Below are 26,084 nucleotides of genomic sequence, written 5' to 3' on the forward strand. Positions count from 1 at the left end.
GGACGTTTATATAATTGTTTATAAAGTACTCTTCGGTCTTAAATATAAGACCCTTATATACACTAGTATAATAGTCTGTATTTAGGACCGAAAGAGTAATTTAGTGGAGATGAGGTAGTTATATAATTCTTTATAAAGTGATTTAGTTGTCACCTATCAATTTGATCATGTTTCACACGTGTTTCGCAGTGGGCTGGATTCGCGAGAAAAAGAAAAATACATTATTCATTCTAATTAGCAGGCAACATCGTAATTTCGGTAACCTGAAGTATATTATCCTGTGGGCTAGCTCAATGTTAGCTTCACGCCTGCGATTTAAATATCAATTCAAAGCTTATGCCTTAAATGCCATTCAAAATCAAATATGCACTTGGATTCAGTGCGTGGAGCAAAATCCTCACACGCCATGCGCGAATCTTCAACGAAATCGTTTTTGCATGCATAATAATAAGCGTTTGACCTTGAGAGCAAATTGGGTTGAAGAGAAGGGATCCAAGAATGATCCTAGAGTGCTTTGTCTGTAGTAGAGATTCTAGAATGATCCACAGTGAACGTAACTTATCTAGAATTCCATCATCGAATCGCCGTAAAACTCTGGGGGACTTTCAGTTACACATATTGCCATGTCTTGTCTTCAAGGTTTCGTAACTCCTTAATTTTGCATAAAAGCGTCAAAAGAAACATATATAAGCCAAACAAAGGTCAATCATGTAAAACGCAAGATTTTGTACTCAATCTATTATATCCCACCAAGATTTATGGATCAGTTCATCGAGTTTGAAAAGAAAACAGAAATTACCATTGAACTACATCAATCATGATTCACTACCCTTCTAACAACAAAGTTGATACATTTGAACATCATTCAGGATTTATATATTTAGAAGAGCACAAAAATAAGTATTAATTATACATTGCAGCGCCATCTAGGGATATGGCACTAAGGAATAAAGAATCGATATGGATCACAAAGTCAATCACTCCTCTGCCGATGCTTATTACTGAAGAGCAACGAAGTGTAGGCTCACGAGAACTGGAGCTACAAACTGCACCTTAAACAATTGATTAGCTGGCCGAAAAATGCTTACTGTTCAGACTGATATGTCATATTGCAAGTTCTCGCGAGATATTTTAAGAGATTCTTGACGTTGCCTCTGGAAGTAAGGGTGGAAATTACGGACTCCATCCAAGTACAATGGCGTTTGCATTTCAATCAAGCGTGAGACCTACGAAGAAAGATCTTATGTTCACATTTTTTGGACCTTTTCTCTCATCATTTAAAAAAAAAAACGAAAACAAAGAATACAGGAGACAACTGTCAGGTGTATATTTATAAACAGAATCTATACCCTGACAGTTTTCATCTATGAAATACTATGATGCACAGATACCGGCATGAGTATCGAGTACAATATTATAAAATCTGTGTATTATGTGTATCACGTAATGCACATATCGGTGCTACATGGATGAGATATATTCCAGCAAAATGCATGAGGAAGTTGGTGACAGATGACAGAAGATACACATATAGTATTCCAATTATATTATCAAGTGATAAGCCTTTGATCCTCAAATTCAGTTATAAGAAAGAGGATGTACATTTCTGGCTCTGTTGGGATGCAGAAGAAAGCAGATGAAAACCCAGCAGATGTCATGATCACTAACAGGCAACCAAATACTAGGAAAACATCAAAGCATGTTGTCATGAAAAACAGAGAATACGCAACAGGATCCACTGAATGGACTTATTAATCAATTTCATGCTAACTAGAGATTCGGTTGCAACAGCAAGCAGGGAGAGAGGCTGAAGGAAAGGTCAATACTTACAGCTCGCTGAAAAGCAAACATCTCTTCCTGACCAGACAGAATGGATGTGATACCACAAGGGGCACCTCCTGATCCCACATTGCCTTCTGCTAAGACGTCTCTTCGAAGTTTCCCACCTTCAGTCTCTGTTTCAAACTGGAAACTGGAAACAAAACCAGAGCGTAAAAGTGTTTTTTTTTTTTTAAAAAAAAGGCCACCAAGCGTCAGGACACAAACAGTTGAAGCACATAATGTTCGCTGATAAGATCTGTTGAATCTGTATTTACTACATAGCTGGTACAAATTGATAAAATTACCTCTCCAAGTCAAAGAGTGTTCCCTCCTCAGTTCCTTGAAATAATTCATCAATCGAAGAGGCTGCCAAACAACACAAGTGGCAATGATGATTGTATAGTTCATCAATAAGGGTGATGAATCTCCGTGCCTGCAAAGTAGCATGTTTTGCTCAAAACAGGATAATGATATGTTTTGTGTAACTGAAGTGTCATATCATATCAATCATGAATGTTCGACACAGTGCTGGCCGGAAAAAAAAATTGTTTGACACGGTCGAGGACAAAAAGAAATCAACCATACCTTGTCACGAATACGCATACTCATCACTGGAATGTTATATATGAAAACAGTGTGATAGTTTTCAGCTACTGCAATATAATCAGCTGCACCCAACTAGAAGGGAGGAGGAGAAGGAGAAATTATAAGTCATCTTGTGTAATTGCCTAAATATTCATGCACGCACACAAACAAATCAACAAAAAAAAAAAGTTTACTTAGAGAATGAAGATCTATTAAGAATGCAAGTGACGCTGACAGAAAAAGGGAATAAGAACAGAGCATAGCATTTGTAACATCACAAAGTCCTTTACAAGAAGGCACATGGACATGGTTTTCTCGGTTTTCATAGCTAACATTTCTCTCTAACAACTTCCATACCAGATGGCTGTCTCAAGTGTTTTGATCTTTCATTCCTTCGGCTCAACTACACTCCAACTCCAGATCATACCTAGAAGCTCAGCATTTCCAATTATATTATAAACCTTACTTTAGTAGTGAAGCTGAAGTTTTCTTTATTGATTTATAGCCCTAGTCCTCCATCTAGTCCAAGTCCTCCATCCTTCCTCGGGAGGTACTGGGTTGGCTGGTTGTAGGGGGCACAGGGGTGAGGATCCAACCACAAAGACAACAGAATTTATATATAAACAGGTTCCATCCTGTTGATATCCTAACTCTGGGGAGTAATTATTACCCGGTCACAGAAATATTAAATAAATGCATAAGCTTAACTTCCAATTAACATTGCAAAGTAAAACGACTAGGAATAAAGGTCAGAGAATGAGGTTCCATGACAATAGATTAACTTGCAATAACAAAACGAAAAGAAATATATCATACCGGACGACCACAAAGATACTCAAATGTGAAGCGTGCAACTCCATTGCAGCTTTCGTGAACCTCAAGTGTCCTGTCAGAAACAAGCATATGATTAATAATATTGTCCACCTTTTAAGTTTGAAAAACTTAATCAAGTAATCTACCTTCCAAACATCACCGAGATAATGTTAGAGACTATTTTTCCTCCCAGTCTTCCTGTTATATCATGCCACATTCTCTCAAATTCATTCACAGCATCTCTTGAAAGAGGCCATAAATAATGTACCTGCATTTATATACCAGTGATATCATTATATGTTTGAAATTGAAGCTTTTTACTGAAAGTCAATATATGAGTTTGCCTAAAAGCCTTCTTGGTGAGAATATTTAAGAGATATTTAGCTAACATTGATCTAGCTAGCAAAATCAACCATAGAAAGATAAAATAACAGCCATAGTTGATCACATATGCTTAGCCAAGTAACTGGTTATATGTGCAAATCTCCATCAAATGACCAAGTTAGATCAAAGTTGATTCAAAGGGAAATCGTTGCACTACTACTCTTTTGCTCTGGATTTTAATATTGAATTGATGCAAGATCTGCACAAATGAAACAGAGGAAGGGAAAATAATACGACCCATATCTAACCTGGTTTACTGATCTTTGGGCTATAAAACGACGGTAATCAATTTCACAACCAATTAATACATTATTGCAATGTTGTTCCAATTTCGAGACAAGTTTTTGGAAGATTTCCTTTTGCATACCAGCCTGCACGAACAATGATTGTCCAGAAAATAAATAATTAAAAAATGAACAACTTGTCTTAGTCTGCCAAAAATAATCAGAGTTGCACAATATGGATTGGCTGGTGAAAATACTATCGCCACCCATAAATGATTGATTCATAAATACCGCACCTCATTTAAGTCCTTTGGTGCTCTATTACTGGTAGCCACAATTATAGTTCCAGTACTCAGCAATCTGCTTAGAATTCCAGATAAAGCCACAATAGCAAAGACATCAACAGTCTGAAATAAAGAGCAGAAATATTTGGTCATGGAAAAAGTAGCAAGCCAGCCAATGGAATGCAAGCACTCCGATATAAAGTGAACTCATTGTAATAGCATTGGTAGCAAGGGAGGGATGACAAAAGATGCAATTTAATCTCATAGCAACCCAGCTTTACAAGCTAAATTGGGTTTCCACCCCAAAATACGATCTGACACTAAAATTATGTATGGATTGGACAAAATAACCTCAGGATAATGTTCCTCTTTGTAATGTCAGAGCTATCAAAAGCCTTACTGACAAAAATTTGGCGTTCACTGGAACTCCTATTCCAGTGCTTATGATATTCACAAGGTAAGTATGTAAGATAATTGAGGTTTGGGAGTTACTTTATCTCTCAAGCAGGAGATAAACTAATATAACTTCACACTAATAAAGGATTTCATTCTAAATTTAGACTTTTTAAGCAAGGTACAATGCATGATGATGTTAAATAGTGCATTACACTTCTTTAATTCCCTCTCTCCCACTAGAAATATTCTGCGGACAAATTATTTTCTCTCAACACTTACTCAGCTATAACATCAATAGGCAACACTCTCTTGTTATCCCTCAACATCTCAAGATGGTCCTCAGAACATGGTAGCCTCCACGTAAGGATGAAGATACCAAGTATCCCTAATAATAGGTTAAATGCTTTTCTTACTTGTATTTCGTCAAAGCATAGAATACTAGCTCCCCCTTCATTTTCTATTTGATCCACAAAAAACTTGTCTGCTACAGCAAGGAGAATGTTTTTCATCTGCACTTCTTCCTTGTATTTTTCTTCTGCAGCTAGCCACTCCTTAGCTTTTGAATCAAAGGGAAGATTCATGATCCAACTAGAAATGCTTGATTCCAAAGACTTTTCCTCTCTTTGGTTCTTCCATAAATTGTGCATTTGTTCATTTATTCTTAGCATGGCCTGCAAATGAATGGTAAACAGCATGATTCTCTTTCAGCATCTTCTGCACACGATTTGTCAATCGTCTCACTCTAACTAGAGATAAATTAAGCATATATTTCAGAAAGAGCATATACGACATCCAACTCAAAGTTAACATCGGGATCCAAGTAATGCCCAAACATTTATTCAAGACTCACCTCATGAAAGTGGTACCTTCTTCGATGTTTAACAATTCGTTCAGTGGCAATATAAAACATATCCATCAGCATTGTCTTCCCTTCATTGCTCACAATGTTAGCAAATTAATATAGAAAGAATTGAGCAACACGATGCTACCAAGTGAACTGAGGAAAGAATATATATCTACTGTAGTGGATGACATAAATGATGCAGGCAGAAACTTCAAGGAATGCATTTAACTTAAAAAAGAAACCAAACTAGGCAGGCATAACCGTATAAGTTTGCGTTCCTGGTAAACAGAACAATGTCTAGTGGCATACCACTGCCAACATTGCCATAAATGTAAAGTCCTTTTGGTGCTGGTGGAGCTTTTGGACGGGGACCGCCCAGTGAATCTAATTTCCTCTCACGATTAAGATACGAAACCCATTTTCCCACTCCTGGCTCCATATGTTTTGGTTTCTTCCTGAGTCGTGAAGACATATATTGATTCAGAAAATAATCAAGATGGCACCGATTTTAGACTTAATTTGAAATGATAACACATTAGCTAACACTGAATTTTGAGTTCGAATTCATTTTAAGCATAAGCAGTAAAAAAGTCCAAGTCAGAAATGATACAGCAAAAGCCAAGTTGAATCAGACCGTATCGAATTCGGTCAAACTTTACCGAGAGGTCCATCTTTCAACAAGTTTATTCCGACGCTTGGTTAATCGCGTCCACCAGTCCTCATGTTGTTGGTGGTGCTCGACTTCCTGCATCATGAGTCTACGACGTTCATTTTCCCGATTCCTCTCCCAGTTGGACAGATTTACCTGCGAAGAGTTAAGATTAAAAAGTATCTATGAGCCACAAGATAAGCGTTCATATATTTCACATAGAAGAATTAGATGACGTAGGCAGTGAACAGAATATTCAATTCCAGTTTTACATGATATTCCTCCATTTCTTTGTCATACTGCTCCAACCTTGCAAGCAAATTCTCCAGCTCTGAAGCAACACTTTCTTGATAAGGATCATGTTGCAGCTTCCCTTGCGCAACCAGACTTCTATACTGGACCAGCGGCCCTGGGGGATCACAGTTACAGGAAAAATTAATGTAAAACTTTAAACCAAATAAAATGAATCAGCTGAATGGTTGAAAGTCCAAACATTTTATCACTATGAAGTTTCACGACGGAAGCAAATAAAGAAATACAAAATTGACGAAGAGGAGGAGGTACCTGGAATCTTATGATGGCGAAGTTGTGACTGGGAGCCATCACAATAAGAGCGAACTACATTGACGCCTAGCTTCGAAATGCCTCTAGCCAGGAGTCCATCACAGAGATGATACCAAATTGAAACCCTTCTAATCATTCTCATATCCGACGCTTGAGCAATCAACCTTGTTGCTTCTCATGGCGCGAACACAATCGTGCTCATATCGTAGTCGATCGAAGAGAGAAACTGACGTGGCCGCTATTCTCACCGGTCACCAGCCACGTGAGAGCAATAAATTAAACAGCATATGCGAAATGTTAGGGTCCGTTTGGATGGATCTCAGGCGATGCAATGTTTTTGGTAGTGTCGTAAAGGAATAACAGCTTATTTTTTTATCATCCAAAACTGGGTCGTGTACCTTAACTATAATTATAACCCGAAATTTTGACATGGTTTTAATCCTAAAATTTGAGGCCAGTTTGGTCTCCGAAATTTAACTAACTAACTAATTTTTGTGACTCAAAAAAGTTGATCAAACTAATTATTTGGTGGATTATTTTTTAAATATCTTATTGAAAATAATGCAAGAAAAATATTTTATTTCATGAGCGGCACATGGAGAGGGGTTGGCTGAAGTTCGATCGAAGTACTTTATTTGACTAATAAATGTTTTTAAAAAACAAAACAAAACATGATGGCGTTTTGCGCCTTCATCTTCTCGGTCAAAGGAGGGAAGAGAACGATGAAGCATGAACTGGACTTGCTTCAATTTCAGGTATTAGCCGTCGAGGATTCTGAAACGAACCTATGCGACCTCGGACGAAGCTGTGTCGTTCGATCGCCAGCTTTAGTCTCTCGACCAATCTCCAACTTCCACCCGATACCACAAAACGAAGAGTTGCTGAGCAGAGCTGCTTAGCTTTTCTTCAATCCTGCAATACTATCCAGAAGCTCACCCAAATCCAAACTCTTATTCTCAAATTGGGTCTTCGGAATAACCCATTAGTCCTCACCAAGTTCGCATCCACTTCCTCCGAGCTTGATGCCATCCACTATGCTTCGCCATTTATATTCTCTTCCGAAGCCAATACTCGTGTTTATGATGCTTTCCTGTTCAATACTGTCATTAGGGCTTATGCTCAAACGGGTAACTCGAAGGACAAGGCTATATATTTCTACCGAACCATGCTCGATTACGGAGTTTTGCCTAATAAATTCACTTTCCCATTCGTCCTCAAGTCCTGTGCGGGCCTTGCACATTTGAATTTAGGCAGATCTGTTCATGGGTCGGTCGTGAAGTTCGGATTTGATGACGATCTTCATGTCCAGAATACAATGATTCACATGTATTGTTGTTGTAACGAAGGGGTCGAGTCTGCAAGAAAGGTGTTCGACGAAACTCCTAAATTAGATTCAGTGACATGGAGTGCGATGATTGGCGGGTATGCACGTTTAGGCCATTCTGCAAACGCCATTGCATTGTTTAGGGAAATGCAGGTTATTGGAGTTCGCCCAGATGAAATCACGATGGTTTCAGTTTTATCTGCGTGCACGGATTCAGGAGCACTTGAGCTGGGGAAGTGGATAGAATCTTATGTTCGCCGAGAAAATATCCAACAGCCAGTGGAGCTCTGTAATGCTCTGATAGATATGTTTGCAAAATGTGGTGAGATTGACAAGGCCATAAAATTGTTCAGAAAAATGAGCGTTCGTACTATAGTTTCGTGGACTTCTGTTATTGTTGGCCTGGCAATGCATGGTGGCGGCGAAGAAGCTGTTTCTGTATTTGAAGAGATGATAGAAGCAGGGGTAGCCCCTGACGATGTTGCTTTTATTGGATTGCTTTCTGCTTGTAGCCACTCAGGGTTAGTTGAAACAGGACGTCACTATTTCAATTCAATGGTTGAGAAATTCGGCATTGAGCCCAAGATAGAACATTATGGCTGCATGGTAGATCTATTGAGCAGAGCTGGACTTGTGAAAGAAGCTCTGGATTTTGTACAACAAATGCCCATTGAACCAAACCAAATCATTTGGAGAAGCATAATCACTGCCTGTCACGCCGGTGGGGAGCTCAAGCTTGGAGAGAGCATCACAAAACAGCTAATAGAAAACGAGCCCATGCATGAATCTAACTATGTGCTACTTTCAAACATTTATGCAAAATTGCTGCACTGGGAGAAGAAAATCAAGATTAGAGAAAAGATGGATATGAAAGGGATGAAAAAGATTCCGGGGAGCACTATGATCGAGCTAAATAATGAAATGCACGAGTTTGTGGCTGGAGATAAATCGCACCACCAGTACAAGGAAATATATGAAATGGTGGATGAGATGGGAAGGGAGCTGAAGAGGGCAGGGTATGTGCCTGCAACATCACAGGTGTTGCTTGACATTGACGAAGAAGACAAAGAGGATTCTTTATACAGACACAGTGAAAAGCTTGCTATAGCTTTTGCTCTTATAAATACACCGCCTGGAACACCAATTAGATTTGTGAAGAATTTGCGTGTCTGTGAAGATTGCCACTCAGCCACGAAGTTTATATCGAAGATATATAACCGAGAGATTGTGGTAAGGGATCGCAATCGCTTCCACCTTTTCCAGAATGGGTCGTGTTCATGTGGGGATTTCTGGTGAGTGGTGACAAATCCAAGCATCAAAGGTATACGAGTCATTTAATGAAAACATCAAACTTTCTTGACCTGATGGCATTTCCAGATTAGAAGCAATCGATCGTTTCAATATTATCCAGTCAGGTTCATATACCAAGAACACTGATAACTCATTTTTCTTCTTTTAACTGATCTTAAACTACAGCTGGGAAAGTTTAGAAAGCTACATAGAGTTATTCTCCGTGACCGGATTCCAATTAGTTGTGGGCGATTGTCTTCCTTCTGATAAACCAAACCCAGGCCAGTGTTTCACAAATGGATTAATGACAGCCCAAATGCCCTATCAATGATGTAAGCATGTGACTCAAACCGTTAAAATGAATTTATTGATGAAAGGATTAAGATTCTGAGTTCGTTGGAACCTGGAAGGGTAGTGAAATGGTCCCTTAATTGATGCGGTGCACATTCATTTTTTATGCTGAGGAATTTGGTGGCTACCAACCCCATTCTTTTACTATATCTTGAGACATAAATGGAGTGCTGAACGCTTAGCGTTAGTGATAGGAAAGTCGATTTGAATTGGCAGCAGCGGGGACCAGGGTAAGCTAAAGCCTAAAACATCATGGCGAGTACATGAAGATGCTGAAGAGGCGAGAGAACTGCGTCTCCATGAGATTCCAGTTCCAATACAAACGGGGCTCCCTTTCAAATAAAATCTTTAGGATATGGTGCATACTACCTTATCCCTATGACCTGAGGCAGACAATATATTCCATCACTGAAGACAATAAAGCAGCCAATTTCAGATTGTCACAATCTTACTTCTTTCGCAGTCAAATAGGAATGGCCATGTCATGTCCTTATCCATTATTAACTTGGAACGTAGCGATTAATTTCTCATCATAATTTGTTTACATTTTTGACTTTGAGATACGGATACATGTCGTATTGAGTCAAATTGTTGCTCAGATTTAGCGGCATGCAGGGGATGATTATGCCCAGTTCAAAATTTTCGAGTAAACAGAAATGAACTATAAACAGCATTAAACAAGATTGGCCAAAACGATAGAAAAAAAAAACTCCAGAAATCGAATTTCTACAAGAACATAACATAAAACTACAGGGTGAAATACCAAGAAACAAAAACCAAAAAGGATTCGAAGCTCTTAGTCTAGGACACATCCAAGCAACAGATTAACATGAAGACCTGGAATGCCATACCGAATTAGCATTTTAAGCAGAGTATGCTAAAAGAAAACAGAGTACGCTAAGTTCCTTTTCACTTCCAATTCAAAAACTAGAGACTGCTCTTCCTCCTCATTTTATTTCTGTACTCTTTTACGTTCTCAATCTGTCTAAATTAGCCATAAAATTAATTCTGCTGTTCGTTCCTCTTCCCCATGCCATCCCCTTCTCTCTCCTCCAGCAACCTCCCTGCCTCCTCATCAGTTTGTGTAGTCTTCTTCTGCGTCTCCTTCGCCTTAAGGGCCTTCAGTTTTGAATGGTTGTAATAGGCAACACCCAAAAAGGCAAGCCCATACCCAAACAAATTGAGGGACGTGACAGTGTCCTTAATAACCGACCATGAGAAAGCAATCAGAAGCCAGTCTTTCACCACGCCGGCCACATTCATCGTTAAAGCAGAGGTTTTACCGACGAGCAGGAAAACGGCGAGATTCAAAGCAAATGCACACAAAGAATTGGTCCCAAAAATCACAAAATCAAAATTGAAGGTAGAAGCCGCCCTCAAGACAGGGTACTCCACGATGATCCAAGGCACAGACAAGAAGACCAAGCAACAAGGCGCGACATAGTAGAGAGAAGTAATGGGATTCAGCGAGATGCCTTTAGAGGTAAGCAAGATTTGGATCATTACCAACCTGGTGGCTTCAAAAACGACGGCACCCAATTGAAGGATCACACCCCAAGTATCAAATCTGGCTTCTCCATAAGCAGCAATGCCGACACCGAGAGAGATCGAGACCATGTTGGCCATGGTTTCGTTCTTGAAGGATTCTTTCTTGAAGAGAACACCAATGGAATAAACAGCGACAGGCATGAGGGCCTTGAGCATTTGGATGAAGGAGACAGAGAGGTAGATGTAAGCGGAATTAGAGAGCCAGAGAGAAAGCGAGTAGAGTGCTCCGATGGGGACAACGGAGGAGAGGTAAACGTCGCGGGACATGGAGATTGGTTCGACGACCTTGAAGACGCGAACAAGGAGGAAGGCGAGGGAGGCACAGAAGGCCATGTGGATCATGGTAAGGGAAACAGGGTAAGGCCAATTGTACATCTTCCTGTCGAGGATATACTTGTTGTAGACGATGACGGTGAAGCTGAGGAAGATCCATACGGCGACGTAGGTGTAGGAGATGATGATCTTCTTAAGAACGCCCTCGCTCAAAGAGCCTCCTTTACCCATTGTGAGAGAATTGAAGGCAAAAACTGATCAGGGAAAGGGACGACGAAGGGCGAGAAGGAAGAAGAAGAAGAAGAAGAAAGGGTCTGGATCAGAAGGGTGAGAGCGCTGGATTGTAGTGAGCGAACGGAGACGGAAAGAGCGGTTTCAGCTTTCATGCGGTGAAATGAAATAGAACAACCATAACAGCTTCAACAGTTGGTGTGTAAATCGGAAAAAAGGAAAATGGAAAGCAATTTTCAAGATAATAAATGCATGAATGAAATATAAATACTGGTGCATTCAATATTCTTTCCTGTGCAATGATTAAAGAACTGGACCGAACGATCGGACCGGTTGAACCGTCATCCGAACTCGTTAACGGTTCGGTTTTGGATCAAAAAACCGTTTACATAATTGAGCCGGATTGGACCGGAGTTGAGCCGTTATTAAGTCGAAAACCGAAGTTGGACCGAGAGCCGGAACGGTTTTTAGAAAACCGGACGATTTTTTAGCCTGACTGAAAAATACTAACAAATTTTAAAAAAATAGAAGAAAAATAAAAAAATTGATCCCCTTAAATATGCTAATATATTTTTAGACTATTTATAACCATATAGTATTATTTCATTGAAAATTTCATATATTGTGGTGTTAAAATCATCAGTCGCTAATCTTTTTGTTTCGATATTTGGTCTATCTTTTAAAAAAATATTTTGATTTGAATGAATTGATAATTTGTAATATCATTAAATATTTTAAACATACATAAATTTAAATATATAAGGTTTTAGTCCATTTTTAAGATTTCATTATAATTTTAGATTATTTAAATGCATTTCTAAATTATTTTATAATTTGATATTTTTCATATATACTAATTATATGTATATAATATTATTTTAAATTAATTATTGCGTCACCGGTCTGACCGAACGGTCCGACCGATTGAACCATGACCCATTGATCTTTCCGGTTCGACTTCCGGTCTGGTTTTTAAAACATTGTTTGATATGAATTAGGAGATTTTTTTAACCAAAAAAAAATTATACGTGTCTCCAGGAGGGGGGGAGATGGTTTGACCATTTCTATATTTGGACACAGAATCATGCATATTCAATTCTTGGGACTGTATATATACTTGGAATTTAATTTAATTATGGATTGCAGATGAATATCTCATTTCCTCTTTTTTCCTTGCTTATATAGCTATTAGTTGAATCAGATTCTAAGTATTGCTGGTTCAATTAGAGTATTTATCTCCTCTCTTTTTCTTTTTCTTTTTTGGCCAAAACCTTTCTGTTTTTTTTTTTTCATACCACGACTTTACAAAGTATTGTTATATGAAATATGAACTTTTGGAAGATCATACAAGCAAATATCTTCTTTTTTTTTGGCTTCCTTTTCTTTCTTTTTTTTAAAAAAATTATAAAAAATACCTCTAAAATTTTAAAATTTCAAATCAGGAATGACTAAAAAAATACTCTGTCATTTGCTTTTCAAATGTTATCGATTGTTATTAGAATATGGTAAACAAGACTGATTTAAAAATTTAAAATTTTAAAATATTTTTTTAGGAATTCTCCTTTCTTTCGTTTATTCAAGCAGCATGAACAAATTAAGAAAAAGGAAAAAAAAAATATTGGTGTCAATAGATACGACAACAAGTCTCATTACACTATGTGGGGGTCGTTGTTGTTGTATTCCATTTACAATTAAATCTTTAGATGGGTTATTAATCAAAAGTTCTCGTTCAATGAACTCACTGGATGTTTTCTTCTTTTTTTTTTGTCATTTTTTAAATAATTCCAAACTGTTGATATATCCTCACTTTCAAAGGCTTTCTCTACTCATACAAAACTACCTCAAATGATGTCTAGACTTTTTTTTTTGAATAAGCACCACACCTATTCTTGCATTCAGTGTCTGTCAAGTGTAACATAGATATTTTGTTAAATACTCCTCCGGTTCTTATTATAAGACTCAATTTGACTTTTTATTTGGTCCTAATTATAAGACCCAATCCATTTTCTCTTTTATATTTATGCATTTTTTTCCAAGATAATCCTTCTAATAATGATAGTTTTAGCTAATATACTTAATTAGCAAGGACATTTTAGGAATAACAACACTTATTTATTATAAATAACCAACTTAACTTACTTCCTTAATCTCTTCAAATAAGTCAATTGGGTCTTATAATTAGGACCGGAGGAGTAATTTATATTGTTAAGAGTTAGTTACAGTTTGTTATGTAGATAGTCTCAGGCTCACTAACTCACTTGTATATATACACTCTTTCCCGTCAATAATAAAGTTAACTCATTCTTTTCCAACATCCAGTTTCAGTGTCAACAGATATAAGAGAAAATTAATGCATGCAAAAATGCTTAGAACACTGGATGCTTTGGATTTGGGTGCACTCACAATTGAAAGACACGCATCAAAGCATATGTTATAAAAACTTACGTACATGCTGCAAATCAGATAATTACATAAAAAAATTAAATACAGGTCTTTTAAGTATTATGTATGAAGGTTAAGTTATTAATATTATCCCATTGGCTTGAAAAGTAGATCCGCGGCCACTATTGTTCACGCTGATTACTTTTGTGGCATCTGCGAGCCATCAAGTGACGCAGTGAACATCAGTGTTCATGAACGAGAATCTCGAACTCAATCAATTCACTTATTACGAAAATATAATTCTGGCTAACCAAATATGAAGGAGTCGTTGAGAGAATGTTGAGGTAAATAAGAAATGATAAACTACTATATTACTTTTAGTCGTTTAACATAATAATTAAATAAATAATTTATAAATATTAAAAAATTTAATTTAGTTAGTTATGTATAATAAATTAGTATTGTTTTTTCTAGAACATTCTTATTAATCATATATATTAGAATAAAAACACTCTAACATATCTAAAAATGCCGCTGATTAATAGAGGGGTAGCGTTGCAAAATCACTGAAGGGCTTCGCGCGGCATCAACGATCTGTAGTTAGATGCAGCTCCTAATGATGGGCCACGTAAGGCACGTGCTCTTTAAGTGGCACGCATTACTTTCTTTCCTTTTTTTTTTTTTGGGTTGAAATAACATGATGCCCACATCCGCCAACTAATTAACGGAGAGAGATCCCATTCATTAGAGCGACTGTGTGCATTAATTTCGTGGAAGTAGGTGACCCACCACAGCACCACCCCTCTCTCTAACACCGACGGCTTTTTCCCATCAAAAAGCTCTTCTTCTTTTTTCAATTACTTATTTTAATTATAAAATCTTATTTACAGTTTTATAAATGATAAACAAAATCTTTTAATTAAAACCTGACATAATATTATACTACTTCCGGTTCTAATTATAAAACCCAATTAACTAATTTGAAGAGATTAAGAAAAGAAGTTAAGTTAGTTATTTGTAATAAATAAGTGCTGTCTTTTCTAAAATATCCCTACCAATCAACTATATTGGTTAGAACTACAATTATTAGAAGGACTAACTTAGAAAAAATGCGTAAATATGACAGAGAAAGTGGATTGGGGTCATATATTTAGAACCAAAGCAAAAGTCAAACAGAATCTTATATTAAGAATCGGATATAGTATATAAGTGAGGTTTGGATGAGTTTTCAATACGTGATAAATACTAAAACCTATTAATTTAATTCAATTCTCTGTTTTTTTCAATAGAATTTAATTTAATTTAATTTCGTTGTCAACACTTCATTTTGGGCACATTTGGGCCCAGCCTAAGTGCCAAACTATCTCCTGGGCTAATGTGCTCTCACACGAGGCCCATGCCAAACTATTAAGTTGTGTGGAGTTCTATATCTGTTCATGTTTTCTTTCCCTTTTTGTTTTGTTTTGTTGGTTCCGTTTGCCATGACCTGATAGCTGTACGACTTAGCCTGTTTGGTTGGGTTTATTTGAGGTGAAAAGTAGCTCATTTTTGTTGCAAGCCCGAGTGTAAGATGGTCATCCGTTTGGTTGGGCTTAAATCCAAAATGAGTTTATCTGTTTTAAGCTGTTAGACCAGCGTTGGGGAAGAAGTTGCATTTTTAGCTTATTTTCGAGCTTATTCTGCTTTTTCACTGTTGCACATGTGTCAGAGCTTTAATTTTTCTCGGACTTCGGCCATACTAACCCATTTCACTTCCTTAGTTTTTTTCTTCACCTCAGGCTCTGAGACCTCTTCCACGTCCTCTGTCGTTTTTTTTTCGTTTTTTTTTATGTTTCACTTTATATTTAAATTACTTTTAAAAGGGTCTTATATTTAGAATCGAAGAAATATTTTTATGATTTTTCTAAAAATTTAAATTTAAAATTTAATTCACTCAATTAATTTCGTTTTTCATATTAAATTAATTTAAATTTATTGTATTATCTCAATTCATTTTTTTCCATGTTTCACTTTATATTTAAAATATTTTTTATGATTTCTCTAAAGTTTTAAAATTTAATTCACTCGTTAAATTTGACTTCTTCATATTAAATTATTTTAATTTTATTGTATTATGTGAAATTATTATTTTTAATCATGTTTCATTATTTATTAAAACCCATACCCATTTTGGTCATTTTACAACTAAATTTACTTTTACTCAATCATAATCCAAACAACCTTTTACCAATCTCACTTTTGCAAACTTGTTTTTCTGAACTACAATTCAAACACAATCAGCTTATCCAATTTTAGCTTTTATCCAACTTCACTTCTCTATAAGTTATTTTTTCAATAAACTACTTTTTTAATCGCTGATCTAAACAGACTCTTAAAGTATGACTTTGGACTACACGTCAAGAATGATCCCTGCTTTTTGAATGATTTTTCTTGTAGATAGGGGGAGAAAAGGAAATCTCTTGTAGGATTTTTTTCCTTAAGTTAAAGGGTGTAGATTTTAAAATATGAACTTATCGACAGTAGCATTATCAATTCAGATTAGTTTTAGTATGTAAACATATGGATATTTTAATAATGACATAATCATATCACAAAGCTAAACGCTGACCTAAGAGTCTTTTAACCATATGTTGGCCAAAAAATGACTTCTATCCTCTTTCTTACACATGATTACTTTTTTCTTGGCTATATTTTAGAGAAATTAACTCCCGAAAATAGTCAAATTGTTTGATCTCCTTTACACATCTATAGCATGAAATTAATCGCGCATAATTTTATGAAATTTGCCGCATCTGGAATGCTGACTGTTGCTGAGCCCCACGACTCGCTCAACTCTTGGGTCCCACAATAACAAAAAGCCTGTAGTGAGGGCGAGCGCCTTTTGTCTACGAAGGTCAATTTAGATTAAAATAGCGGCTCGTTCCATCAAGGCGTTTGTAGTCCAACGGTTAGGATAATTGCCTTCCAAGCAATAGACCCGGGTTCGACTCCCGGCAAACGCATCCAGTCGCCTTTTGTTGCGACGATATAAATATGATGTGTGTGTGTGTGTGTTTAAGAATTAAGAAGCATTTGGGATAAAAAACCCTTTTCGGGCCTGAAATCCTGAATGAGTATTTTAATGCTGAGTACAGCGAATTATACAGTGAGTTTATATAAAGCACTTGTGCGGACAACGAATTAATAACGTTGAGTAGTTAGTAATAAGTACCAAGAATTAATTATAGCAGTTGTGCGGACAGAACGAATTGCATAAAGCGCTTAAATATTAACGAGCAAGTGCGTAATAATTCAGGCCACCTAGTGCAGAAAGTGGAATGGTGGCGAGAACAGTCAGAAGATACTCTACCTCTACACAAAGGGCTCTATATATTACAACCTTTTCATTGCATTATATATGACAAATTAAAGTAGTACAATGACCGACATAGACCAGATTTAAGGGAGTAAAAATCAACACACACCGCAATGCATTGAACAGATTAAAACCTCCCTTGAACCCATTTTCTCTGACAGTCACTGCACTTATTTATACGTTTCATAGAGCTTCACGATATCGCCGACGAGGAAATAAGCAGTGACATACACGTTTATCCTTTAATTTTTATATATGCTTGTGTATATATATATATAAGGAGTTTTGGTGGGTTTTGTTTTAGCTTTGTTTAATGTAGTTTTATGGGTTCCTCTTCAGTCACGATTCTCGTACTTGCGAGCCCAGATATGTTTGCCGTTAATCTTGAACTTGGCGATGCGTTTGCCCATCAGAATTTCGTCCACCGTGGCCACACTATCGAGCACCATCGTCGCGAACAGCGGCTGCTCGTTCGCAGCGTCCGGTTCTCCCATGTTTATCACCCGCACGCTCGATTCCCCGAAGTTTGTCGTGAAAAGCTGCAAAACCTCGGCCTCCGACACCGGAAACCCCCTCGAAAACGTCAGAAACATCGTCTTGTCTTCGTCCCTCACGTCGTCCGACGGCCTGCTGCTCCACGACACGTTGTCCTCCAAGTCATCAGACCACCACAACTCCGCCGGCACCTCCGGCATCAACGGCGGCACCGTCACGTTCCCGAACACCGGGTGTGGAAAACCCGGAATCGGCAACGGCCCGTTGCCGGACCTGCCGCCACTGATATTATTAATACTCAGAACGTTGTGTAATATATCAGAGAAGATTCTGACGGAGACGTTGTTGAGGACGCTTTTGATTCCGGCGATGGCGGTGAACCTTTTGAGGTGAAAAAGCTGTAGAGTTATTTCCTTTTCGAGGAGTGTGGATGTGAGAGGAAGGCCACCGCCTCTAGGAATGCGAGGGCTATCGTCTTCGAGACACTGGAGGCAAGCTTGAGCTTCTTTGGCCATGGCGTTGAGGAGAGGATTAGAGAGCCCTACGAGCTGAGGGACAACGTTAGGGTACCCTGCGTTTTCAAGCCAAAGCCAGAGGGACATTATGAGAAGACATTGAGAAGGTTCGAGAGATAGTTTCAGAAGCAGGCAACAGAAGACCTCGCGGTCCATCTTGTGGAAGAGATGAATCTGACTTTCAGTTATGGGCATCATAATATGTGTGTGTGCTGTTTGTGTGTGTGTGTGTGTGTTTTGACTTTGGACACACACATTCCTTTTTATATGAACTTGAATTGAAAGGAGCATAGCAAATAGTATTAATGTGGGGGATCTGATTTTGTATATTTTCTATTTTATGGTAATTAATTAATGTGGTTAATGCCATTAATGCATTATCTCCTTTGATTTTTATTGGGCATGGTTTAAATGTGTCTCCCTGTGCATTAACTTTATTTTCATGTACTTTGAACTTTGAACTTCTTTTTTTTTTTTCTTAAACTGTTTTTGTTTTTTCTGATCTTGTTCAATGCCTTCCTTTCAATCCATTTGCATCTAATAAAATCCAACACTCCGGATTCTCTTATTTAAATTCACCACCTTTTCTTTGTATTGTCTCAGATATGATTTTTTTGGTCAAAGTAGATATGCATATGGTATATTTAAATAATGCTTTTTTTTAATTAAAAAAAGTGATATACTCGTAGTTTTTTGTTTTTTTTTAAATTGTTTTCATGATAGATATCAGCTGAAATATTTCACCATGGTGAAGTATACAGAGAGAAGCAAAATAATAGACTCTGCTTTTGTAGAAATGAATCTACCTACACGTAGAACCTACATTTAAAAAAAGAAAAATCCCAAAAAAGTGACTGTTAAATTTTAAAATGACAAATCAGGAATTACTACAAAAATATGTTGTTATTTGCTTTGTAAGTGTAGTCATTTTCTTTATAAATGTAGTAACCAATACTGATTTGTCATTTTAAATTCAACAGTCACTTTTTTAGGATTTTCCCTTTAAAAAATATATATATTTTGCCAAGTCTCTTTACTTCAACTATGAATAATTAGCCAATAATAGCTTTATTATCAGCATGATGAGTTACTGGGGATTTGTGAACGAATTTAAATAACGTGCATGAACTTCTTTTCTGTCTGTATATATATGTGCCAAACTCATTAATTTCAGAATTCAAAACAGCAGAATTTCATGGTCAAAAGCAGTGAGTTTGCTGGGTACCTACTAATAAGTCAAATATAACTGACGGTTATAATTAATGCAGTATAATATCAGTGATTAAAATATTAGATGTTACATGTGACTCTTGGAATGAATTTTTAAATTTTTAAGAAAAAATTTATCATTATTTTAAGTTAAATTGCAATAACCTAATTAATTTGAATCGCCCGTATTGGTTAAAATAATCTTTTTGACTTTTTTTTATTAAATTATCTGTTGACTTTCACAAAAGAAGAAATTTAGATTGTTCAACTCACCTAAACAACAGTAAGTTTAGATTGTTCAATGAATAATTCTGGTTTTAATTCATCACTCTTTCATTTATTGTTTTAGATATGGTTTTAATTCCTTCATAAACACAAAATCCCACTTAAACATGCTGTGTATATGGTATATGATTTATTACATTCCCGGCAAAATAAGAAAGCAATGCTTGCTAGCTAGCCAGCCTGCCTTTAGAAAAATCAGAAGATAATTATAGCTCTAATGTTTATTTGTGAAATTATTATCGTGCATGAGCCTCATCTCTGCGAGCGAATATGCCCAACTCATCAATTTCGGAATTCAGAAACACAGTCAAAAGTAGAAAGTTTGTTGTCAGCGGCTACTTGTCTCAATAACAAGGCTACGTTTGGATGAAGTCGTTAAAATATTACTCCTCTGATCCTTTATAAAAGACCAATTCAACTAATTTAATTAAATTAAAAAAATTAGGTAAGTTAGTTAATTATAAAAAATGTAACACATTTTTCTTAAAATACCATAATTATCTTTCTTAATACCCCTTTTTCCTCATCGTCTTGATTATGGTTGAGAGAATATTTATAGGAGTAATTTAGAGAAAATTGATAAATATGATAAACGAATCTTATATTTAACCAAAACCAACTCAACGATTAGGTCATATATTAAGGACTAGAAGAGTATTATTAATAAAAAAATTGAAATATTATTCTCTTAAGAATTTAAAGCAGAAATCCATAACAATGATGGTAATATTCGAGTCGCCTCAGCTACTTGAACACGGGATATTTAAGGAAGAAAATAGGTGAATTTGGATCTTCTCGGTTTATTTGCTTACTTTATTTTAGTTTGGCTTTTTAATCGCTGGCTCGACTTGATCTAAATTGTTACAATGTTCTTTTCTTCCTAGATTAGATAACGCAACATCTATTTTTCCTCTTCACATATACAGATCATAAATTTGGATTGTCATTGGTTTTTCCCCTTCCTAAACACTAGAGGTTACAATACGTATTTCTTTTCCCCTTTTTATTAAATTACATGCCTGTAAAAATGATGAATTTAATTGGCAGACTATCTAAATGGACCATCCGCGCATATTCCTTCACAAATGCATTCGGCCGAGTGGAGCTTCGCATACGTTCCTGTCATTACTCCAATCGCGGGTAACATCAATGAATTATTGAGACAAATCAATGAGTCAGATATTAAATTATTTTGATAAAACAAACTTTATCCCCCAACATTTTCGTCGCCTTTAAATATTAGTTTTTACAATTTTTTTATTAAGAAAATACTTTTTGAAACTGCGATCAACTTCGATAAAAATCTTCATCACCAAACATCTTTTTTTTTATTCTTTGCCGACCTTGGTTACCAAACATCACCAACCAGAGCAAGTCCATCACCACAGCAACATATTGTTAAAAGACGCTCAACCAAAATTGAGCACAACTCTCCCAATTACCCTTCGGCTTTAGCTTTACAAAAACAAGTTATCTTTTTGCTCCTCAACATAGAGAATATTAAACTATTCTACCTTCCCTAAGAACCTAAAAACGACCCGCCTTTGGCCCAAAGACAAATGCGCCACAAATTAGCTGTCACGTAACAGTTTCAACAAATTTGGCAATTTTTTTGGATCCATCCTAAAATCCATAGAAACGCAACCATAGGCAATTTTTCATCTTTAAATTTTTCTTACCAATAGTTAAAAGCACATTAGAGCCCTTACACTAATGAAAAATGCCACAGACCTAACCATAATGTGGTAATAATCAATAGGATCTAAGGAGACAAGGACATAGGTATCAAGGAGTCAGCATATTTATACATCAAACTACAATGATGTAACAATTTGACCAAAAATCTACAGTACAAAATGCGTAACGATCCTCATCAGAATAAACCAAAAGAAAAATTAGATGGCAACAAACCTGAAATTCTGCTTCCGCAAAGAGCTTTGTCCAAAAATGGCAGGCTTGAGAGAGAAGCTTGTACTCAGAACTCCCAAAAGAATTCCAGAACCAAACAATGCTTCAAAGTACAAGACCCAAAAAAGCATGTGGTATCTCATTAAGCCACCATATCAATTCGCAAACTAAAATTTTTCAAACGCGACAAGTTAACCGAAAAAGGGTAACTCATACGAGCAAATCTACACAACATAATAATACACAATACAGCAAATGAAACCCCACAAATGTATAAGCCATATATTACTGCAAAGTCCTCATGTTGATAAGCCTCTAAAGTAGAATGGCCTTGATTGTCTACCAAACTACAAAGGACTCGAGATATCAAGGCGGATCATCTGCTGCTCCAAGAGCACTCATGATCGTGACATCCAAGGAAGTGATGTTGCGTCCCCATACCATTATGATGGCACTGCATAAAATGTCAAAGAAACCAAGCAAGAAACTTAAGCATCTAAAAATAGCAACTGCTAGTAAGGAGGAAAGAAGAAAAATACCCTATAGAAAAGGGAAAATAAGCATGTTTTACCAGCTCTACATTGTACTTTAAAAGTAACTGAGAACTCAGTATTATAAAAGGAAAAAAATGAATTTGAAGCCACCTTCCATACACACAGATCTTAAGTTTCAGGGAGAGAACCAGGGAATTAAAGCAATTTAAGCAACAGCAGTTCAAGCGTCAACTGCTTGCTGCAAATTTTATGCAATAGCCAACCTCACCTGATAGAACAAGGCTTAAGGTTGATGTTGTAGTAATAGAATATCGATATTGATATAATGTTATACTCATTCTAGGTATGCATACCACACCAACAGGACGGGGACAGCAAATAAGTATGCGCAGGTATACAAATCATCATAAAAACATAATACAGGACAATCTCCACGGACCAACACGCTAATCAAGTTCCAGATAAGAGAGAACATACTGTATGTAGAGGTATCAATCTGCTCCGGAAGCTGCTTTATATCAACTTCGAACCTTGACTGAACCTGAAATATAGCACCGTGGAAAGTTTAGAACCGCCAATGAGCCCATCATTAATGCAGTTATTCAAAAATGACCCTTACATTGTTAAGAACATCAACATCAGCAGCACATGAAACAAATGTAATTGCAAGACCTTTGGTGCCAAACCTTCCAGCTCTGCCAACCTGGCCAAAGCCCCACCCAAGCAAAGTAAGAGCAGAGAAATTTAAATTCTGAAAAATTATTGCCCTAATATTAAGTTTAAACATGTAAGATTTTCCGATCATACCCTGTGCAAGTAGGTGTCTGCAGAATCAGGCATGTCATAGTTTATTACAATGTTAACACGTTCAATGTCGATTCCCCTTCCAACCAAGTCTGTTGCCACAAGAATCCTGCTATGTCCCTCCTTAAAACCTTTATAACGCTTTAACCTACAAAACCATAAAATAGATTAGTCTCACAAGCTACCAGTACATGCTGTACAGAACCACTTGCGCTAAAGCGTATAATTAGCAAGCCACAGAAAAGTACACAATGGAACCTCCTTATGAGTTAATGGATACAAGATTATCATGAGAAAGCAAAAAATATAGTGGATTGAAGGAGGTCCCAAAAGGCACCACCCCTTGCACGGTTACACAGCCACATTCATGATTCGACAAGTCAGGCCTCTCTCCCAAACAGAACAGTACCCTTTACTCGTGTATTCATGGATTAGTACATCCCAATCTAAGGCCCTAACGTGATTCTGTTCAGGAATTTCAGTCTAAGTTTCTCAGCTTTTGAACTGAATGCAATAGGATTGAAAAAAAACAACTATCATTTACAAGTTATTAAAAAAAAATCAACACAACAATGAACAATTGATTTATCAACTGAGCCAACATATAATTTATCAGCTAACACTGGTATCCTCATGATACAAACCTTTCTTCCTGTGACATGCCAGAATGGATGCATATAGATGGGAAGTTGCACTCCACAAGTAGTCTGTCAAGCTCGGCTGCTCTACTGACACTCTTCACAAAGATAACAACCTGGTTGAAGTCTAGTGCATCAAGAAGGTCATTCAACTTCCGGTTCTTCTCTTCCTCTTTCAATTTGATGTAGTGCTGCCATTTAAAACATCCATGTAAGCCATCTACAGCTCATACGAAATTTCTAAAAAAAGGGAAATAATGAATCCTTCATTTAAATAGCCCACCTGCACAAGTCCATGAAGGGTCAACTTGGCCTCGTCATCAACATAAATTTCCATTGGCTGTAAGGAACAAATGTCATAGTAAATCATATTAGGGGCCTTCCTCAAGCTAATGGAATCCAGAAGGAAATGAATGATGGATGCAGATCCCTTGTATCACAGTTCTGGTCCAACTGTTTAGTCTCCTTGCAGAAACCTTTATTTAATTCATGCCAAGCAAGCGCCACTGACTCTTTGACACACTCAAGTACATTGTCAGCAACTAGCAAGAACCCCAGAATACACTAGCACCCAAACCAACTCTCAAAGAAGAGGCAAAAAAGGAACAGCCCAAGTTGTGAAAGGCCGAACTTGACGGGCACAGGCTTCAAGAGACCCCAAAAATGTTTAAATGCAGACAAAAAGAAAAAAACTACTAAACACAGAGTGAAGAGTTGAACTACTAAACATTCTTCTCATGATCTCCGTGCCTCATTTGCTGCCGCCAAATCACACACTTCACCCAGCTGGACATCCTAAAATTTGGCCGGAATAAAGCACTGTGCAGACAGACCCCCAACTAAAAGCAAATATAGGCAGAACCACAGCATCCTATATCCTAAATGTCTAACGAGGCTCTTAGAGAATGCGGACAATATCAAAAAGAGACTTCTAATTCAAGTAGTACTGGCCATGGAACATTACATCTTGCATAAATTTCTTGCAGACTGGGCGAATTTCCTTGCTGAGTGTCGCAGAAAACATCATAACCTGTTTATCATGAGGAGTCATCTTGAAGATCTCTTGCACATCTCTCCTCATGTCTACAGAAAGCACAATGGACATTATTAAAACCATGTTGAATTCACATGATGTATAAAAGTAGGATTTGAGACAGAGCAATCGAACATACCCAGTGATTCCAGCATCTTATCACACTCATCCAAAATAAAATGCCTGACATTCTTCAAGGAAAGATCCTTCTCCCTGGCCAATGCTAGTATTCTTCCAGGCGTTCCAACAACAATATGAGGGCACTCGTTTTTCAGCAGATCCTTGTGAACTTTAATGTTGACACCACCATAGAAGACAGCAACCTTGAGATCAGGCAGGTAGGTACTGAACCTCTCAAACTCATGGCATATCTACATGAGACAGATTGTTGAAAGAGTTAACTGGCAAGTACACATAAATATGGGGTACACTACAAAATAGCATTAAGTATAGCAAGTTCTTTTTTCCTCAGATTAAACAACCCATAAATACCTGGTATGCTAATTCCCTGGTATGACATAGAACAAGGGCAGCAACTTGGCCGGCAACAGGATCAATCTGCTGTAAGGTTGAGAGAACAAAGACAGCAGTTTTTCCCATTCCGGATTTAGCTTGACAAATCACATCCATTCCAAGGATTGCTTGAGGAATGCATTCATGTTGCACTGATGATGAACAACATAAAATGGGCCGAAGGAACCAGTTGTAAACAAAAAAAACCTCTCAGACCCTCTTAATTTGATAGCTTTTACCAAACCATATTAAGTCTCCAATACAAGATTATGATAGAAGAATTACCTGCAAAATGAAAATTAAACAATTGCATAAGAGAGGTGACATTATCACATTATCATGAATATCACATGTATCCAAACTTTTTCAAAAACCCCTTAGATCTAAACTAGAAATATGAACCATGGTAACGGAATCAAAAATGATAAAAACAAATGCAAGTGATAAAAACAAAGAAGAAAATATCATGCTTCCAAACAATTCAAATCACAACTAAATCCCAGAGTCCCAAAAAAATCACAAAATAGATACACAAGAATAACAAGATTGGGGAATTTTTTATTATTTGCCTTCAGAAGGATGTTCAAATCCCGAGTCTACGATGGCACAAGAAGAAGCTCTGGCTTCAGAAGAAGTCTCTGAATCCCGAACTGTGAATCCCAACGTGCCCCTAACAACAGAAAAGTAATAGACGGTACATAAATAAGCAGGTAAAAGGAAAAACACGGACAACAGATATTGTTTGCATATTGATTGAACTACTAACTTGAAGAAGATAAACAGTAAAATCCCGCCATATTTATTTCAAGATACTGCTCTCCACAGAAATCTGTCGATATAGCCGTTCCTATAGATTTATACTATTTAAATTT

At 37.0% G+C, this 26,084-nt stretch overlaps 5 protein-coding genes and 1 non-coding gene across 8 annotated transcripts; 2 read left to right on the plus strand and 4 right to left on the minus strand.

Moving 5' to 3' along the window:
* Nucleotides 1-626: 626 nt before the first annotated feature.
* Nucleotides 627-6,824, minus strand: LOC114711038 (AFG1-like ATPase). 3 transcript variants are annotated; one of them, XM_028895479.1, is made up of 15 exons: nt 6,565-6,824; nt 6,273-6,409; nt 6,011-6,156; nt 5,661-5,806; nt 5,358-5,437; nt 4,921-5,178; nt 4,124-4,234; nt 3,852-3,974; nt 3,366-3,487; nt 3,223-3,292; nt 2,407-2,499; nt 2,127-2,254; nt 1,831-1,972; nt 1,089-1,226; nt 627-651 (listed from the first exon to the last, which is right to left on the minus strand). In XM_028895479.1, the coding sequence occupies exons 1-14, from the start codon at nt 6,704-6,706 to the stop codon at nt 1,092-1,094; spliced, it is 1,833 nt and encodes a 610-aa protein (XP_028751312.1). In that variant the 5' UTR covers nt 6,707-6,824; the 3' UTR covers nt 627-651; nt 1,089-1,091. The 3 variants fall into 3 exon arrangements, with proteins under 3 accessions (XP_028751312.1, XP_028751255.1, XP_028751385.1); XM_028895422.1 differs by lacking the exon at nt 627-651 and having other exon boundaries at nt 707-1,226; XM_028895552.1 differs by lacking the exons at nt 627-651; nt 6,565-6,824 and having other exon boundaries at nt 707-1,226; nt 6,310-6,393.
* A 393-nt stretch (nt 6,825-7,217) lies between these two features.
* On the plus strand, nt 7,218-9,580 carry LOC114711252 (pentatricopeptide repeat-containing protein At4g21065-like). Its single transcript, XM_028895653.1, has one exon. The coding sequence runs from the start codon at nt 7,352-7,354 to the stop codon at nt 9,182-9,184; it is 1,833 nt and encodes a 610-aa protein (XP_028751486.1). The 5' UTR covers nt 7,218-7,351; the 3' UTR covers nt 9,185-9,580.
* Nucleotides 9,581-10,425: 845 nt separating this feature from the next.
* On the minus strand, nt 10,426-11,844 carry LOC114711430 (probable sugar phosphate/phosphate translocator At5g25400). Its single transcript, XM_028895871.1, has one exon. The coding sequence runs from the start codon at nt 11,579-11,581 to the stop codon at nt 10,532-10,534; it is 1,050 nt and encodes a 349-aa protein (XP_028751704.1). The 5' UTR covers nt 11,582-11,844; the 3' UTR covers nt 10,426-10,531.
* A 5,049-nt stretch (nt 11,845-16,893) lies between these two features.
* On the plus strand, nt 16,894-16,965 carry TRNAG-UCC (transfer RNA glycine (anticodon UCC)). The gene has a single exon. It is a non-coding gene; the product is annotated as a tRNA-Gly (tRNA).
* A 688-nt stretch (nt 16,966-17,653) lies between these two features.
* Nucleotides 17,654-18,523, minus strand: LOC114763243 (uncharacterized). Its single transcript, XM_028952903.1, has one exon. It carries the CDS (start codon nt 18,521-18,523, stop codon nt 17,654-17,656), a length of 870 nt encoding a protein of 289 aa, XP_028808736.1.
* A 3,062-nt stretch (nt 18,524-21,585) lies between these two features.
* LOC114711339 (DEAD-box ATP-dependent RNA helicase 56) lies at nt 21,586-25,820 on the minus strand (the record flags this gene model as incomplete). The annotated part of the gene is given in 10 exon segments (XM_028895761.1): nt 21,586-22,184; nt 22,702-22,765; nt 22,844-22,927; nt 23,032-23,176; nt 23,673-23,857; nt 23,950-24,006; nt 24,631-24,749; nt 24,839-25,070; nt 25,192-25,364; nt 25,782-25,820. Coding segments are annotated over 10 exon segments (1,109 nt in total), but the record flags the coding sequence as incomplete, so codon positions are not given.
* Nucleotides 25,821-26,084: the final 264 nt, after the last annotated feature.

The sequence above is a fragment of the Neltuma alba genome, unplaced genomic scaffold (genome assembly GCF_004799145.2).
Source record: "Neltuma alba isolate B1F8T4 unplaced genomic scaffold, ASM479914v2 tig00000259_pilon, whole genome shotgun sequence".
In the NCBI taxonomy this organism is placed as follows: domain Eukaryota; kingdom Viridiplantae; phylum Streptophyta; class Magnoliopsida; order Fabales; family Fabaceae; genus Neltuma; species Neltuma alba.